Source organism: Gigantopelta aegis, chromosome 6, assembly GCF_016097555.1.
Source record: "Gigantopelta aegis isolate Gae_Host chromosome 6, Gae_host_genome, whole genome shotgun sequence".
Classification (NCBI taxonomy): domain Eukaryota; kingdom Metazoa; phylum Mollusca; class Gastropoda; order Neomphalida; family Peltospiridae; genus Gigantopelta; species Gigantopelta aegis.
The window spans coordinates 79,163,604-79,180,641 of NC_054704.1; the positions used below are offsets into that span (position 1 = coordinate 79,163,604).

At 35.8% G+C, this 17,038-nt stretch overlaps 1 protein-coding gene across 2 annotated transcripts in view; it reads left to right on the forward strand.

Annotated features, from left to right (window-relative positions):
* The window catches only part of LOC121375086 (tyrosine-protein phosphatase Lar-like), a 25,573-nt gene that overhangs the window by 4,877 nt on the left and 3,658 nt on the right, over nucleotides 1-17,038 (forward strand). For both annotated transcript variants that reach the window (XM_041502317.1, XM_041502318.1), the window contains exons 5-16: nucleotides 1,742-1,865; nucleotides 2,740-2,927; nucleotides 4,170-4,270; nucleotides 5,150-5,357; nucleotides 6,434-6,715; nucleotides 7,301-7,618; nucleotides 8,271-9,332; nucleotides 10,005-10,053; nucleotides 11,740-11,861; nucleotides 13,076-13,276; nucleotides 13,977-14,093; nucleotides 16,577-16,786. In XM_041502317.1, the coding sequence (XP_041358251.1) occupies nucleotides 1,742-1,865; nucleotides 2,740-2,927; nucleotides 4,170-4,270; nucleotides 5,150-5,357; nucleotides 6,434-6,715; nucleotides 7,301-7,618; nucleotides 8,271-9,332; nucleotides 10,005-10,053; nucleotides 11,740-11,861; nucleotides 13,076-13,276; nucleotides 13,977-14,093; nucleotides 16,577-16,786 (2,982 nt within the window). The remainder of the gene's footprint in view (nucleotides 1-1,741; nucleotides 1,866-2,739; nucleotides 2,928-4,169; nucleotides 4,271-5,149; nucleotides 5,358-6,433; nucleotides 6,716-7,300; nucleotides 7,619-8,270; nucleotides 9,333-10,004; nucleotides 10,054-11,739; nucleotides 11,862-13,075; nucleotides 13,277-13,976; nucleotides 14,094-16,576; nucleotides 16,787-17,038) is intronic.

A 17,038-nucleotide genomic window follows, 5' to 3' on the forward strand; every position in this document is an offset into this window, starting at 1 on the left:
GCTAGGAGCTAATCATGTACAGCCCAGCAACAACATTAGCTTCTCAGAGAAGAAAACCTTGATAAAGGCAGCCAACAGACCCAGGACAGAACAAGATGATTACCACCTTCTCAGTCGCTTGGAACAAGTAACTCTGTTGAGACTCCGGACAGGCCACAACCGACTGAATGCTCACATGTTCAGAAAGTTTAAACTTGCAGCAACACCAACCTGCAGTTGTGGCCTGGAAGACCAAACAGCAGAACACATCTTACAGGCGTGTCCAATTCATCAAGACCTGAGACAAGCTGAGTGGCCAATCGAAACTGCCATACACACCAAACTCTATGGAAAGAGAGGCGAACTGGAAAAAACAGCTCATTTTATCTTACAGACTGGACTATTGGTCTAAATTGTGAAAGAGAAAAAAAAAAAAAAAAAAAAAAAAAAAAAAAAGCAAACAACTAATTGTAAAAAAAAAAAATAATAATAAAAAAAAAAAAAAAAAAAAATTAATTACTTAATTAATTAAAGGGACATTCCTGAGTTTGCTGCATTGTAAGATGTTTCTGACTAATAAAATATTTCTACGATTAAACTTACATATTAAATATATTTTCTTGTTTAGAATATCATTGTCTGTATATTTAATGTGTTTCTGGTCGTCTTAATATTTGTAAGAAGCCGAAACTGGATTTTGTCTTCAAATAATTTCGTACGTAAGAAAAAATCTTTTTTTAGGAAATAAAATGAAATTTAACCTATATACAAATATTAGAACGATCAGAAACACGTTTAATATACAGCCACTAATATTTTATGCAGAAATCTATATTTGATATGTAATTACAGTCGTCAAAAAGTCTCTGTTAGTCGATAACATCTCAAAAATTGCATTAAACTCAGGAATATCCCTTTAAAAATAAAATGTTTTTGAAACAAAACCATGCACGTCTTATCGCTGAACCTGTTGAGAATAACTAAATATTTAAGAATTGTAATTGCATCTGTATTTGTATATATCTTATTATTTTATTTGTGCTGCCATTGGTTTAACTGTACTATATTGGATTGTTTTCTTTATTTGTCTTTTAAATACTTTTAGCGAATAGTCTCTCATAACTCAGTATATAGTGGCTTATTACAATTTTACAATTTATATTGTTTTTATGTATATGCTAAATTTTATTCTGTTGTAATGAGGTGAGACTTTAATAAACTATTTATATGTCTGTCCGCAGATTTTTATTAAAGCTGGGAACATGTTTCTGGCTAACAGTGTTTTTAACAATTAAAATTACATACTAATAATATTTTCTCTCTTAAAAAAATCAACATATCAGTATCCATTGTGTTTCTGGTGGAGCTAATGTTTGTGGTAGTTCAAACCACATAACACAGCTGTAGCGTTGACTTTTGGCAAGTAAATGTGTGTTATTCTGTATAGACTATTAAAGGCACTAATCCTAGGCAATGGGCATTGCAAAATATATTTTTGTTTTTATATTTTGTTCTTGCTTTATTTTTTTTCATTTTGTTGGAGTTTTTTGTTTTGTTTTATATATATATAATTTATTTATTTATTTATTTATTTTGTTCGTTTTACTTCAGTTTGAAACCTTTTATCTGTAAGACATATGATATAATATGAACTAATATTACGATGACGTGCAATCTGCTTTAATTTGTTTAATGAATACAATTTCGAAATGTTTTTTTTTTAATGGCATGATCTACTGTAAACCCAAATTTATTTTGGCAGCCTTACCCATGGCACCACAAAATGCTCAGATCGTCAACATTTCAACCAACGATGCGGTATTAAAATGGGAGGAAAGTACTTCACCCTCAGACCATCCAGTGGTTTCTTACATTATACAGCTCAAGTTAGTATTGGACATTCATCATATATTAACAGACAGCAACAAACGGGTTGCCAATTATTATCAAGTGTTTGACTCGTGTGAAACAATGTTTAATTCTAACACATTTTAGAAGTAGCAGTATACCAAACAGCATCTCAACGGGTCAAAGTTTAAAGGGCATCTAACTTTAAATAGAGCATTGAATACAATTCCTTTCAATTTGAGAGAACTTGTGTGTTTTTTGTTTTGTTTTTAATTGTTTTTTTTAATGTATTTTAAAAATGTTTTTGTAACATTTTTAATGGGTTTTTTTATTTTTTTTTTATTAATATATTAATATAATTTGAACTTGTGTGTCAGTATATACAATTTACCATTATGCTTGAAACATAATTATGTGTGGTGCCACTAAAATTAGGACATTTTTTTTTATGGAACTAGGATAGTCAAATTTACTTTAATGGTGTATTGTTATAATGTTTATATCCATGGTGTATATATTGATTGAAACGTCGCATATAAAATAACATTAGTTTAGCCACTTCTAATTAGATTTGATTCTATACACCATCAGAGCTGGTTTAAGGATTCGCGGGGCCTGTAGCAAAAGGAGGAAGGAAATTTTTTATTTAACGACGCACTCAAAACATTTTATTTACAGTTATATATACAATTAATTCGGTAAATAGACTATCAAAATGAGATTTAAATGTTCACAAAACATGGATAATTTTAATTTTTAATACACACAAAAACTAATGAGATAAAACTAAATAATTAAAACTAAAAGTAAACTTAATAAATATTCGCGCTTCTTTTATTGTTCATTAAATTTCGGGGGGAGGGGGACATAAACTATTCAATAAATGGTAGAGAGTTTTGGTTTGTTTTAAAGAAAATGTGAACCAGGGGCGAAATTTGGATCAGAACAGGAAGTCATTGTTGACGACATGACTCGGAAGTACAAGATTCGTGATCTGACACCAAGCCAGTGCTACCAGGTTCTTGTGATGGCCCAGAGCACCCTGGGTAGAAGTCAGATATCAGAGCAAAGCAGTATTAAGTTCAGTACACTACAAGATGGTGAGAAACCAGTCGTATGATCAGGAGGACGAGTGCTCGCGAACAGTTTGACTGGTTTTCATCATGGCATTTTCTGTCACATGCATTTAAAGTTAAGTTTTAAAAACCCCACTAAACAGTCTAACGTCTAATGAGTGACCATGAGCGCTCGACCACCTGAACATGCCTCGCTCTTTGACTGAGACAGTACGCTAATATTTCACCGAACTTTAAAACTGTGAAAGTGTTAGAAAAGAACTAATTTGTATTATTTAATTCTAGATAAAACTGAGAAATTTAAGATATACCTGTAAAATTGATCATTGATCTAGGGATGATAAACACACGCACAAAAAAAAATTGAAATCAAATTATAATGTAAAAACAAAAACAAATGTATATATATAATGTAAAAATAGATAAACAAGTGCCTTTGTGTTATATTTATAGTAGCATAGGAACTAACCACTAACCCACTGTCCTGGACAGACAGCCCAGATAGCTGAGGTGTGTGCCCAGGCCAACGTGCTTGAACCTTGATATAAGCACGATATTAACTTGAAATGAAAATAGTAACATAAATTTCTTGACACGATATTTCAAACAATTGTATTTCGAATACTATATATAATTTTTTACTATGAATGAATGTTCTTGTTCGCGTCTTATCGATTTTATGTAAGTCGTTGTAAGACATTGTTTTACGATTAATGCCAAAACAGTGTTTAATCAATTATATTTAACTAAATCACGTCTGGCTTATCCAATCGATCAGAAGGTTAAGTACTTGCATTGTACCACGTACATTGCGACCGTTTCCCGTGGATGTATAGAGCTTTAGAGTTTATGATGTACGTCGTCATAACCAATATCTAGCATGTTTTTTTGTTGTTTTTTACAGAATAATTGGAAATATAATCAGTTTTTAAAAAATACATCGTAGGTCAATACATAACCTCATGCAGGGGCGGATTATGGGGGGTTTCCGGCTAAAAAAAAAACCCAGCCCACCATGTAGATCTAAATTGATGTCCACGTAAAATTTATAATTTCAATAATTTCAAATTATAAACATTTACATATTATTTCGGACCCCCCCCCCCCCCCCATCCTTACCTAAAGCTTAATTCGCCCCTGTCTCATGAACAGACGCTGGACTATTAAATGTCGTGCGAATGGGTGCAGTAAGTTCGAAACCTGCCAACTGACACTGTGATTGTAAATATTAAATGTTTTTAAGATCACTGACGCATTATTTTCCAGAGTTTCACAATCCTCCTCGGAATGTCAGTGTTCGACCTTTGACCAAGTCCTCCATCATGGTATCATGGGAGCCACCGCGCGGCAATCTCGACTATCTAATGGTAATACGATATTGTTTTACAGTACTGAATAAAAACATCATTTTAATAATGTCTGCTTCTGTTAATAAGTACCTTTTAAGTATGCTAAAGATAAAAACGAAGACATTCTGTCAAGTTGCTATCAGTTACAAGATCTCAATGTAATACTGAAGGAAATCAAAAGAACAATAACTCATTTGGGTTGTTTCAGAAGTGATCATTGGGGGTGGGGTGGGGATAGCACTGTGATTATTATTTTATGCCTCTTTGGGTAACAACCGTAGTGTTGAGGAATTTTAACAGGGAGCGGTTGTGTTATGCTCCCAAAGACATTATACTGAAAACCCCTGAAACTTTGCTTGAGCAGGGGAGGGTTTTGATGTCCGGAACCCTCCCCCTGCATACGAGCCTGAAAGGTCCTGAAGAATCGTTACGGACATTTCAGCCCACAAGAAAATAAAACCTGAAAAAGCTCCGTTATTTCCATAAAACTCTATGAAACAGGGTCGAGACGTAGCTCAGTGGTAAAGCGCTCGCTTGATGCACGATTGGTCTGGGATTGATTCCCGTTGGTGGGCCCATTGGGCTATTTCTCGTCACATCCAGTGCACCACGACTGGTATATCAAAGGCCATGGTATATGCTATCCTGTTTGTAGGATGGTACATATAAAAGACCTCTTGCTACTAATGGAAAAATGTAACTGGTTTCCTCTCTATGCCGATGATTAATATATCAATGTGCTCAAGTAGTGTCGTTAAAAAACAAACTCTATGAAACAGGGATCAAAATAACACTGGACCATATACATGTAGAAATATCCCTTTTCGTCTGACTGCACCACTGGAATATGCTTATTATAACATACATTACTAATCCATATCTGGGTGCAATTTGCAGGCATATCAAATTCAGTTCACCAAGAATCCAAACATTCCATTGTTTGCCTGGGACAAACGGGAAGTACCGAGAAACCAAACGCTCGCCACTATCGGAGAATTAAAGGAGCAAGCTGTGTATTACGTCATAGTTCAGTCGTTACACATGGATGAGGAAATCAGGAGCTCGGAGATGGTCGAGGTCACCTTAGCAACACATGGACAGAAGGGTATGCGTACTGAATCGACGATTCGTAAAAATATCGAAACTGGACTCCAAGGGCTTAACTAGCCTTAAATACTTAATTGCATACAGCAGTATTACAATACGAAACATAGTTATGCTTTTTACGGGTTTTGGTATGAGTCAAAGCAGGATATGATCACAGTTAAGACAGTGATTTGTGAGTGCATGTCATCACAACTGTCCATTGCTAGTTTTGATTTAGTAAACTAGTCTGGAAATGGTAGTCTTCTTTGTGGCAGAGCAAGAGGGATGCAATCTCCAAGAAAGGATCTCCTCGAGAATGGCTGTCCTCCTATTGACGAGGCACTAGATAGAAATTCATGGAATCAACCACTATTTTGGCAAATGCCCATTCGACTCTACAAATATACGGCCCTGATCACGTATTACGGTTTTGTAGTTCAGGTTTATAGATTTTTATATAACTTGTCAAATAGTTCCAAATATTAAATGGCATAAACAAAACATAATTTACTGTGAAATACCTTAAAGCTATGTGGATTTATATAACAAAATAATACCAATGTTTATAATAGTGTTGTGTCCCATTGTCCATATGCAATCTGATTAAAATTAGCTCTACTGGGTCTGCCAGTAGATCTAACAGCATTGCGTGGATTCCCAGGTCCAGGTGACATTTCATCTATAAATAACAATTTTAATATCGACCAATTAACTTATTGGTCTATTTCAACATTGAAAAAACAGGGGGAAAAGTGCAGTAATAAACTCTGGATTGTATACTAGTATAAACAGATTTTATGGCTATACCATCACGTTTTGGGTTTTTTCGCCTTGAAACGAATTTTATATAAAATTTTATATTGCAATTAGTTTCCGGCATACTTCGTAATTCACCCGAATCATTTCGTATACCCTCGGCATAATCCCGAATGTTTTCAAATCACTGGCATGATTTTGCAAGTAAGGTTTTGATTGGTCGAATGAAAGGTCAACTGGACATGAGCTCCAACGGGCTGCTGTTAGATCCACATGTAATAGTGAAGCTAATTTTAATTAGATTGGTCCATATTCATACATGACATTGTATATATTCAGATCCCTCTCTCATCACCAACCTCTACGCTGAGGTGGTTTCTCCGACGTCCACGCGGGTGTCATGGCAGAACCCAGACCTGGGATTTCCCATCACTGGCTACTCCCTGTACATCGATGACTCGGACGAGAACTTCGAGAAACTGCCGCTAGCTGGATTCATGGACAGCTATATTGTGGAGGGCCTGTATCCCGGAGCTGAATATAAAATAAAGATTGCACCCATCACGCCATACGGAGAAGGCCCCGCAAGCTCACCGATCATCATTAGACTTCCAATATTTGGTAATACATACACTTCTGATCTGTCGTGTCATACAGCGTGACGTCAGATTATAGTTGTTTTATTTTAGTTTTCCATTTCAGTGAAAACTAAACAATAAAACCGTTAATCACCCCCAACAAAAATGGATTATTGCTTGTTTGCAATTTTTGTTTTTCAGTGCGTGTTTTCCTCAATTTTCTATAGCTCAGTATTACAGTATTTATTTTAGTATTAAAAATTATCAGTCATACATGATTATTGCAAATGTGATTTTTTTTAAAGCTATCGTTACCAAACATTTAAATTGTTTACAATAAATAATTGTGGCATCTTGAATTTATGTCGGCCATGTTGGATTTTGTCATAAATGCATGCTATTTTACCACAATGTTATTAGTCTTATATTTTAACCAAACATATTAACCAACTAAATTAGTAGGACGCTTACCAGCTTCTGCACACACACACACACACATATATATACATACATACATATATATATATATATATATATATATATTAGTATGGTCTGTGCGTACAAATGCTAAATATGGGTTTACACAAAATACACCAGCGTTTATGGCTTATGTATGTAATATTTCCAGTGTTGGAGGCTCCAGAGGTAGAGAAAATAACTGCCATTAATTCAACGGCAGTGTTAGTAAGGTGGACACAGCCGTCCCCAGAAAATGACCCCGATAACGTGAACCCAATTGTGGGTTACGTGGTGTATACTGAACGAGTGACGCCGGACGAAACAGGGGCCCGGAATATACAGCGTGTACAGATAGATGGCGCTCGCAGTCGCATCGTTATCAACAACCTGGAACCAGCCACAGAGTATCGCATGTGGGTAGCGTCGGTAACCAAGCAGGGCGATGGACCCAGTAGTGACCCCGAAATTGTTGTAACCGCCAGTGAAGGTAAGCAATGGCGTAGTCAGAATTTTATATTGGATGGAAGGGCGATTGGGGCCACACTATCTGTCAGTCGCGTTATGTGTTGATGAATGAATAAGAGGTGCATTGGGTATATGCCACCATGCCCCACTTACCCCTCGACTACGCCAATGAAAATAATTATATGTAAATAACCCAAAACATGGCTGCTGTATAGGCCTACTAACTTCAAACCACGTATAACAAAATTTTTTTTCTTTTTTTTTTAAATGTCTGACTCCTATGGACATGAAACAAAACAAGCTATGAAGCCTTTACAGCCAATATAGAACTGACATACCAGTTATTTAGTCGTGATAAAAAAACAACTCTAAAAAAACCCATGTCTAATATAATAATAGTTTTAAGGAAATGACAGATTAATCGACGATTGTTAGATGTCAGATATATTTAATGCACATATAAAGACGAAATAGGTATTTACGAAGGATATGGACTTTGTATATTCTTTCTTGGTCAAACATGAAGGTCCAGTACTAATTTAACAGAGAAATTATATCACATATGACGTCATTACTACTATGCAAGTCATAAAAAATTCTTATATGTTACAAAACAATAAAATCGTCCTGCAAAATAAATAGTAATAATATTATTATTACACCTTTCTTTTTAGATTCGAGGACACCAAGAATTGTAAGTGTTACGCCAAAGAACACTACAGCAATTCTTGTCAAATGGAAGCCACCTCAGTCACGTGACTCTAAGAAAATACGCGGGTATTTCGTGTATGTTGAGAAAATTCGGTCTGGTCCATGGGATCCAACGGTACGCTACATAATGGATGTCAGACCCGGAAACCAACGAAACGTGGTGATGGGAAATCTTCTGCCTGGACACGAATACCGAGTAGAGGTCGCTGCGTACGGGCAGGACGGAGAGGGGCCGCGTAGTAATCCGGAAATAGTCCGGACAAGTGGGGCCGCCGCGGTGACTGCTTTACCCACCACTGTTCCGCAACAGCCGGAACTCGATGATGTTTCCGTATTAAATTCCACCGCCATAACAGTTATCTGGCAACCACCCACGGAAGAACTTGCCGGAGTGGTGATTACCGGGTACTACATCTATGTCGAGAAGTACCAAGGCGGGTACTGGGAAGCTGAATCCCGATACTACACAGCCATCCCTCCCAAAGGACAGATCTTTGTTATAAACAACATGAGCCCCAATACTAAATACCGAGTTTCCGTCACGGCTCTTTCAATTGACGGAGAAGGACCTCCTAGCCAATCCAAAGTGGTAGTGATGGACAGAGAGGACGAACAGGACCGTAACCAGGATAATAATAACAACAACAACAACAATAACAACAATAATAATAATAATAATAATAGAAACATAAATTTTAGCCCCACCGCTATTCCAGAAGCTCCTATTCTTGATGAGGTGACCCCCGTAAACACGTCCTCGCTGTTATTGAAATGGCGCCCATCGCCTCGAGATTCCAGGCCAGAAAATCAAGCCACGATTCGAGGCTACTACCTTTATGTGGAGAAGTACAAACAGGGAAGATGGAGGCCAGAATTTAAATTTGAAACTAACGCTCTGTCTAACAGACAGCAGATCGTTATTAATGGGCTGGAAGCGGGAAACAAGTACAAAATTAAAGTTGCAGCTTTCTCATCAGTCGGCGAAGGACCAAAAAGTGCGCCCGTGGCTGCAGAAACTTTTCAGTGTAAGTAAATATAGAACTCCATTGAAAACGCAACAGTCAGACTTGTAAAATAAAAAAGGATGTGAGAAATAAAAACAATATTTTAACTGATTCCGTATAAGTTCGTGTATTCTGGTAGGCAATAAATAACACAAAACGTGTATACAAGACTTGCACGTGTGATAGCAATAACAACTGAAAATTGGGTTGTGCGTTTTCAACGGAGTTTAGTATAAATAAAGAGAATTGAGAGCCAATATCTATGAGGGTAGCTGCGTGTTCAGAAGAGTGAATGCTGGCATTGTAATAACATATTTAGGAAATGTAAAATCCTGTAATAAATGACATATTATATAGACAATTAAATTTGTAATTTTTACATTTTAGTTTGCAAGCTGAATATACATTTGAGGTGTACTCTCTTAAAATATATATTCCTTAGTATAGCAAATAGTCAAATATTGCGGTTTATGCATTGCGTTTTAACATAACTGGTAGATAATGCAGGAAACAATCTTTACATCCCAGAATATTTGCGTAAGTCATCAAATGAGTAATGAGAAAGAACACATTATTTTCATATTATTAATTGCTGTAGCGTTTAAGCTAACATAATTTTGTAGAACTTTTAAACATAATTAGTACAATTTATTGACGTCTATTTTTATTATTGTTTCTTTTTTTTCTTTTTAGCGGAAGTGAATATAAGGAATGGGGATGGGGATGACTCTGAACACACTGGGTATTATATAAATCCTATTATATAAATATACTGGACAACAAAAGACACACGGATAATATTTTTAAAATTTAATTATCACTGTCTTGCGAATATTTCAGACCCGTTTTGACAGGCTATTTAATGAATTAATTTTATCATAAAACATATATGCTAGTATCTTAAAATATTCGCGAATCTTTTGTTGTTCAATATATAAAACATATTAAACATAAAAATTCCGTGTATATATATATATATATATATATATATATATACAGTCGAGCACCGCTGTGTCGATATCGTGGGGACCGCACATAAATATCGAGTTAACCAAATATCGACTCAAACGTTCAGTCAAGTATGTAAATAAAAAATTACAAACAAAAGATGTCAAATTTAAAAATGAAATATAATTTATTTGTTTAAATCAAATCAAAAATGTTCTGAAATTAATAATAACAAAGTAATCAATCAATAAACCAATCAATAATACCGATGTGCGCAAGCTTACTGAATCTGTTAAAAGTTGTTATAAATTGTGGAATTAAAATGACTGGATTTGGAGACAATTAAATAAAAAATTACTAAATAAATTTTAACATATTATAATAAATAGGATTAAGAACAAAATGCAATTATACAAACTGGAAGAACAAATGACAATCACAACTATCACAACACTTAATTCACAAAGTCTGTTAATAATGTCTGTCGCGCATTAGAACAAGGCATGAAAGCTACTGAGCTTAGAAAGTTTGTTAAGTCCCCTTTGGAATCTCTGCTGTCCACAAATCGAGTTAATAACTCCAGTGCCTCTGTTGCTGACGTCAAGGACGGCGGTGGAATATCGGCAGTGTCGTCATTTTCCTTATCACTCTCTGGCTCTGGTTCTGCTACAACAGGGGTCCGGTCAGCCAGCACCTCTTCAACAATGCTGTCGTCGGACATGGGAGCACAGGTGACCAGGCTGTCATCGGCACGTACATATTCCATTAAAGTCACACCGTTGGTTACTAGGTGTGACAAGGAAACATCGTCGTCTGGGTCACTTTCATACTCCGGATCGGCCGACTCAGTTGTATTAATGAAGCCTGTATGGCGGAAACCGTGGTTAATTGTCCCTACCGATACGTTATCCCACGCAAGTTTTAAAAATCGGAGGGCATCCAAAACCGAAAGTTTAACTTCAGTTATGTATGTATGTATGTATGTATGTATGTATATATATGTATGTATGTATGTATGTATGTATGTATGTATGTATTTATGTATGTATATATGTATATATACACGGAATTTTATACATATATGTATGTATGTATATATGTATATATATATTTACACACACACACACATAAATATGTAATATTCTCTTTCTTACATATCGCCCCAAAACCATATTAAAAACAAATGTGCACGTATGCGTCACAGAGAAAACAGGTTCAATTAACTTATATGTAATAGATAATCAATTTCGATAGTGTTTATTTCAGTAGATGGTATGCTATCTTGCTGTGGCGATCGGGTCACCACCTATATGCAGCTTATCACGTCTTTAAATCGATAAGACACCTTAGTGCGTTATTGTTATGTGTTCTCACCAATGGGTGTGTAAGAAAATTATTTTATATTATCTAATAATTAATACGATCATTGAACTTAAATAGTGTTAAACACAGATAAATAACCAAGCAAACCTTTCATTAGACAGGAGATGTTCGGATTTTGTCAGCTCTACCTTGGGACTCTCTGCTCTCCGTTTCTGAAGAACAAGAGTGTGTTTATGTCCTCTCGATTCGATCAACAGGCCATAGAACAGAAAGTGTTAGGTAAGATTACCGTACTGAATCATTTATAAACAGGCCCGCAAAAAGGGTAATAGTTTCTCTCTCTCTCTCTCTCTCTCTCTCTCTCTCTCTCTCTCTCTCTCTCTCTCTCTCTCTCTCTCTCTCTCTCTCTCTCTCTCTCTCTCTCACATAATTTTGAAAGTTAGTATTCTGATGTCACCGGTAGATGTCGCTCGAAGCACAACAATGCCTACGTCACGACAAATTTCACAGACTTGGGGTGCGTTCGTTTCACCTCTTCTGGACTTGTTCCAACTGTTCTGTCCTGGTTGTATCCCCTCTCCAGATATCGTAAGACTTAGCAAAATTATTAGTTTTAAGGGTTTGTAACGTTTTGTATTGAGACACTTACTTGTCTGAACTTTATTGTTACTGAAAATGTTCACGAACTGTGAAGAAAAATCTCACAAATGAACAACAACAAATCGGATGTTGATTGCGCGAACCGTGCATGAGAAAACAAACCGAACCAAAATGATAACGGTCACGTGATATACCAACGTCTGTGACATTAAAAATAGATTGGACCTCGCTTGCTTAACGGTTTTTTCTCGACAGAACGTCTTGTGAAAAAATGCAAAAAATGCATTTCGTGGTTTTACAAACATCAGGATTACCAAAAAGCACTTCAGGTGAATGGAAATGTGTATTCTAAATAATAAAATGTAAGTAAAGTGCAATTTTATTTGTGAAAAATGGGGTTTAATAGCGAAAAACAACGCCGTAATGGTTAACAAATAGCCGTAACTAGGGTGTGTCCCTTTAAGAGCAATTTTCGCCTGTTTAAATGTTATATATATATATATATACATGTATATATATATATATATATATATATATATATATATATATATATATATATATATATATATATATATATATATATATATATATATATGAAGGTATGAAGGTATGTAGGTATGTATGTATGTAATATAATAATATATATAACCCACCATCCCACCCCTTATAATATCTAGATGACATGTAGAAGATTATTAAAAACTAACAACAATTAATCAACATGCAAACAGAATTAAAGGTAACTTTCAAAGTATGTTAATGTTAGTTCAACATTGAAACACCCCTTAGAATATTTAGATGGCATATAGAAGAGTGTTAAGATTTTAAGGAATATTTTGAAAATAGACAATTGAATTTGTGAAGTACAATTTCACGTTGTCTTTTTATTACAGTTGCCATGAAGGTTATTGAAAACACTGTGACGTCGCGATGTAGAGATTTTATCGTGTCAGCCATTTGTTTTCATTCTTTCCCACCATGCATTGCGGACGGAAATCGTCCACGTCCTAGACAGATCTGCCAACCGGACTGCTACAACTTCCAGTCAGTCTGCAGAAACGACGCCATTCTAGCAAAACGACATCCCACTATAGGTCAGTTTCACCTCATCAAGGTATGTTTAATACATTTATGGTTCATTTTCATCACAAAATTAACATACACACAAATGATGTACGTAGGACTACATGTTACTTTTAATTAAGACTATACAAGTTGTGTTGCGATTGTAGGTCAAAATAATTATGGAAAAAAATAACCAGAGAGAGATATAACTTAATTAAGGCCTCACCCACTCAAGTTTTTTCTACCATGAGTATCTAAATAAATGTTCTTATTCTCATCCAGTTTACAGAATGAGAGAAAAATAAATGTTATCTTAAAGATGAGGTTATTGACTAACAAAAATACAAGTGATGATGGCAGAACATCATCTATAGTCCTTCCCAGCCTCCACGAACATTGGGGGTTTTTTTTAAATCATTTCAGTTTGATTTGACGTTAAAAGAAAAGTAAAAGTGATTTGGAAATAATGAAAAACAACACAATTTTTGTGTGCAATTTTGAAAACAATCGGCTTAAAAATAAATAACTTATAGTAAATACCATAGTAAAAAAACGGCGTTCCCTGGTAGGAAGGACTGTAGATGGAAAGCCTTTTGAGGGATAAATAAAGTAAAACTTGCATTTTTATCAAAAGGGTAAATCAGTGCCCCTTATTATTTTATGGGGGTACTAAATTAATTTCTCTCATATCGAAGCGTTATGTGACTTATTTATTTAGATTGATTTCAGCTCCAGTGTTTCCAGAATGCAGAGACCTTGCCGCCCCGGGAATGCCAGCAGCTGATAACTGTGTGAAATTATCTGCTTCTACCTCTAGTTCAAGACACTCGGGACAAGCACCACGAGGTATATATCATATATATAATGCATAATGGTAGACAGTTGGAGACTAGATCTACTAATTGTGCACATTTATAATTTTTCGTCATTTTAGAGGAAGTGACAGACTTGACAACTGTGGTGGCAGCACCCATGTCAGGTCCCACCGGTGGGGCATGATACGAGTACTGTTCACGAACACCTGATATAGCTGTTATGACAGTGATTCATGAGTGCATGTCGCCACAGCTGTACTTATTCTATTGAGCTCTGTTCGGTTGATTTAGTAAACTAGTCTGAGAATGACAGTCCTCTTTGTGGAGACGCAAAAGGGATGGAATCTCCAGTAAAGGATCTCCTCTGGAGTGGCTGTCCTCTATAGACGAGGCACTAGATAGAGATCCATGGATTTAACCACTATTTTGTTAAATACCCATTAGATTCTGTATTGTGTAGAAATACGGCCCTGATCATGTTACGGTTCTGTCGTTCAGATTCTTTTATACAGTTATAACAACAATGGAAAGGCAAGGGAAAGGGTATTTGAGTTACAATACGTCAGCACATTTGTAACTACGGCTATAATTTTATTTTTTTATTTATATTTTTATATTTTTATTTATTTATGGTTATTTTAGAAGGTGGTCGATCCTACGCCGTATCGCACCTCAGACAGGTGTTCTACCACTAAGCTAGTCCGATACATCTGCCGTCGACTGAGTTCAGATTTTCAGCAACAGCTAATGCCATTGACCATGTGCATGAACTCCAGACGCACCCTCCAACACACAAAAATATTAACAGTTAAAGGCATAGACCTTAGTTATTAGGTAGAGTTAAATAATTTTGGCTATTGCACCGCTAAAGTATATAATATATACTTTAGCGGTGCAATAGCCAGACATATATATATATATATAACAAATACTTCCATACAAATGTTCATTTTAACTTAATTTTCATGTTTGTTAAGTTCTTCTGTCTTGGACACACACCTGATCTGAACTTCAGGCGCACGCTCCTACACACAGACATATTAACAGTTAAAGGCATTGACCTAAGTTATTGGGTAGAGTAAAATAATTTTGGCTATTGTAGCCTTTACACCGCTAAGGTATATAACTTACATTTTCATGATGCTACTTGTTCTCGTGTTTGCAGTAGCTGAAAATATAATGTTATGCGAAAGAGGAAAGGTAATTTGCTTCAAAGTACGATGTGGTGAAATAGTTTAAAGTCTCGCCATTCCCCAGTGTAAAGAATCATCATATCCCAGTGTAAAATATCATCATTGTCCAGTGTAAAATGTCATCATTCCCGTATGTGAAATATTATCATTCCCCAATGTAAAATGTCATCATTACCCAGTTTAAAATGTCATCATTTCCCAACGTAAAATCATAAAATGTCTTCATTGCCCTGTGTAAAAATGTCATCATTTCCCATTGTAAAATATCATCATTCCACAGTGTAAAATGTCATCATTCCCCAATATAAAATCATAAAATGTCATCATTCCCTAGTGTAAAACACCGCCATTCCTAAATGTAAAATAACATCATTCTTTAGTGTAAAATATCATCTTTTTTCAGTGTGAAATATCGTCATTCCCTTGTCTTAAATATCATCATTCCCCAGTGTCAAATATCGTCATTCCCGTGTGTAAAATGTCACCATTCCCCAGTGTAAAATGTCACCATTCTCAGGTGTAAAATGTCATCATTCTTCAGTATAAAATGTCATCATTCTCCAGTATAAAATGTCACCATTCTAAGATGTAAAATGTCATTATTCTGCAGTGTAAAATGTCACCATTCCTCAGTGTAAAATGTCATCATTCTGCAGTGTAAAATGTCATCATTCTCCAGTATAAAATGTCACCATTCCTCAGTGTAAAATGTCATCATTCTCCAGTATAAAATGTCATCTTCTCCAGTATAAAATGTCACCATTCTCAGGTGTAAAATGTCATCATTCTGCAGTGTAAAATGTCACCATTCCCCAGTGTAAAATGTCATCATTCTTCTGTGTAAAATGTCATCATTCTCCAGTATAAAATGTCACCATTCCTCAGTGTAAAATGTCATCATTCTCCAGTATAAAATGTCATCTTCTCCAGTATAAAATGTCACCATTCTCAGGTGTAAAATGTCATCATTCTGCAGTGTAAAATGTCACCATTCCCCAGTGTAAAATGTCATCATTCTGCAGTGTAAAATGTCATCATTCTGCAGTGTAAAATGTCACCATTCCCCAGTGTAAAATGTCACCATTCCCCAATGTAAAATGTCATCATTCTCCAGTGTCAAATGTCATCATTCTCCAGTGTAAAATGTCATCATTCTGCAGTGTAAAATGTCACCATTCCCCAGTGTAAAATGTCACCATTCCCCAGTGTAAAATGTCATCATTCTTCAGTGTAAAATGTCATCATTCTCTAGTGTAAAATGTCATCATTCTTCAATGTAAAATGTCATCAGTACCAAATGTAAAATATCGTCATTCTGCAGTACCACCTGTGACAAGGCCTCCATCGGCGCCCCAGACCTTAGCTGTGAATCCAATATCCAGGGTTCCGTTCCGTGTGCGCGTCTCCTGGCGACCGCCCCAGCGGCCCAATGGCGACCTCGTGTCGTACAACCTGAGATGGACCAGCGAAGAAGACTCGCATGAACAAGACGTGTCCCCAGAACAGACGTCCATGGAGAGCGATGCTTTAAGTATGCTGGCTTAACCAACTGTTTGAATTATATCACTTCATCCGTGAAAACTAGTACTATACTATAATATACTAATGGGGGAGGGGGGAAGAACATATACATAGCATCAGCAAATAGAAAAGGCAACCTAAAGCCCTCATCCATTGAGTCAGGAAGTTAACTATGTTACTGACCGTCAGTCCCATATTGCTAACATTCAGTCCCACATGACATCTTTGTGTATTATACAGACATTACTATGGTAGTCATTAA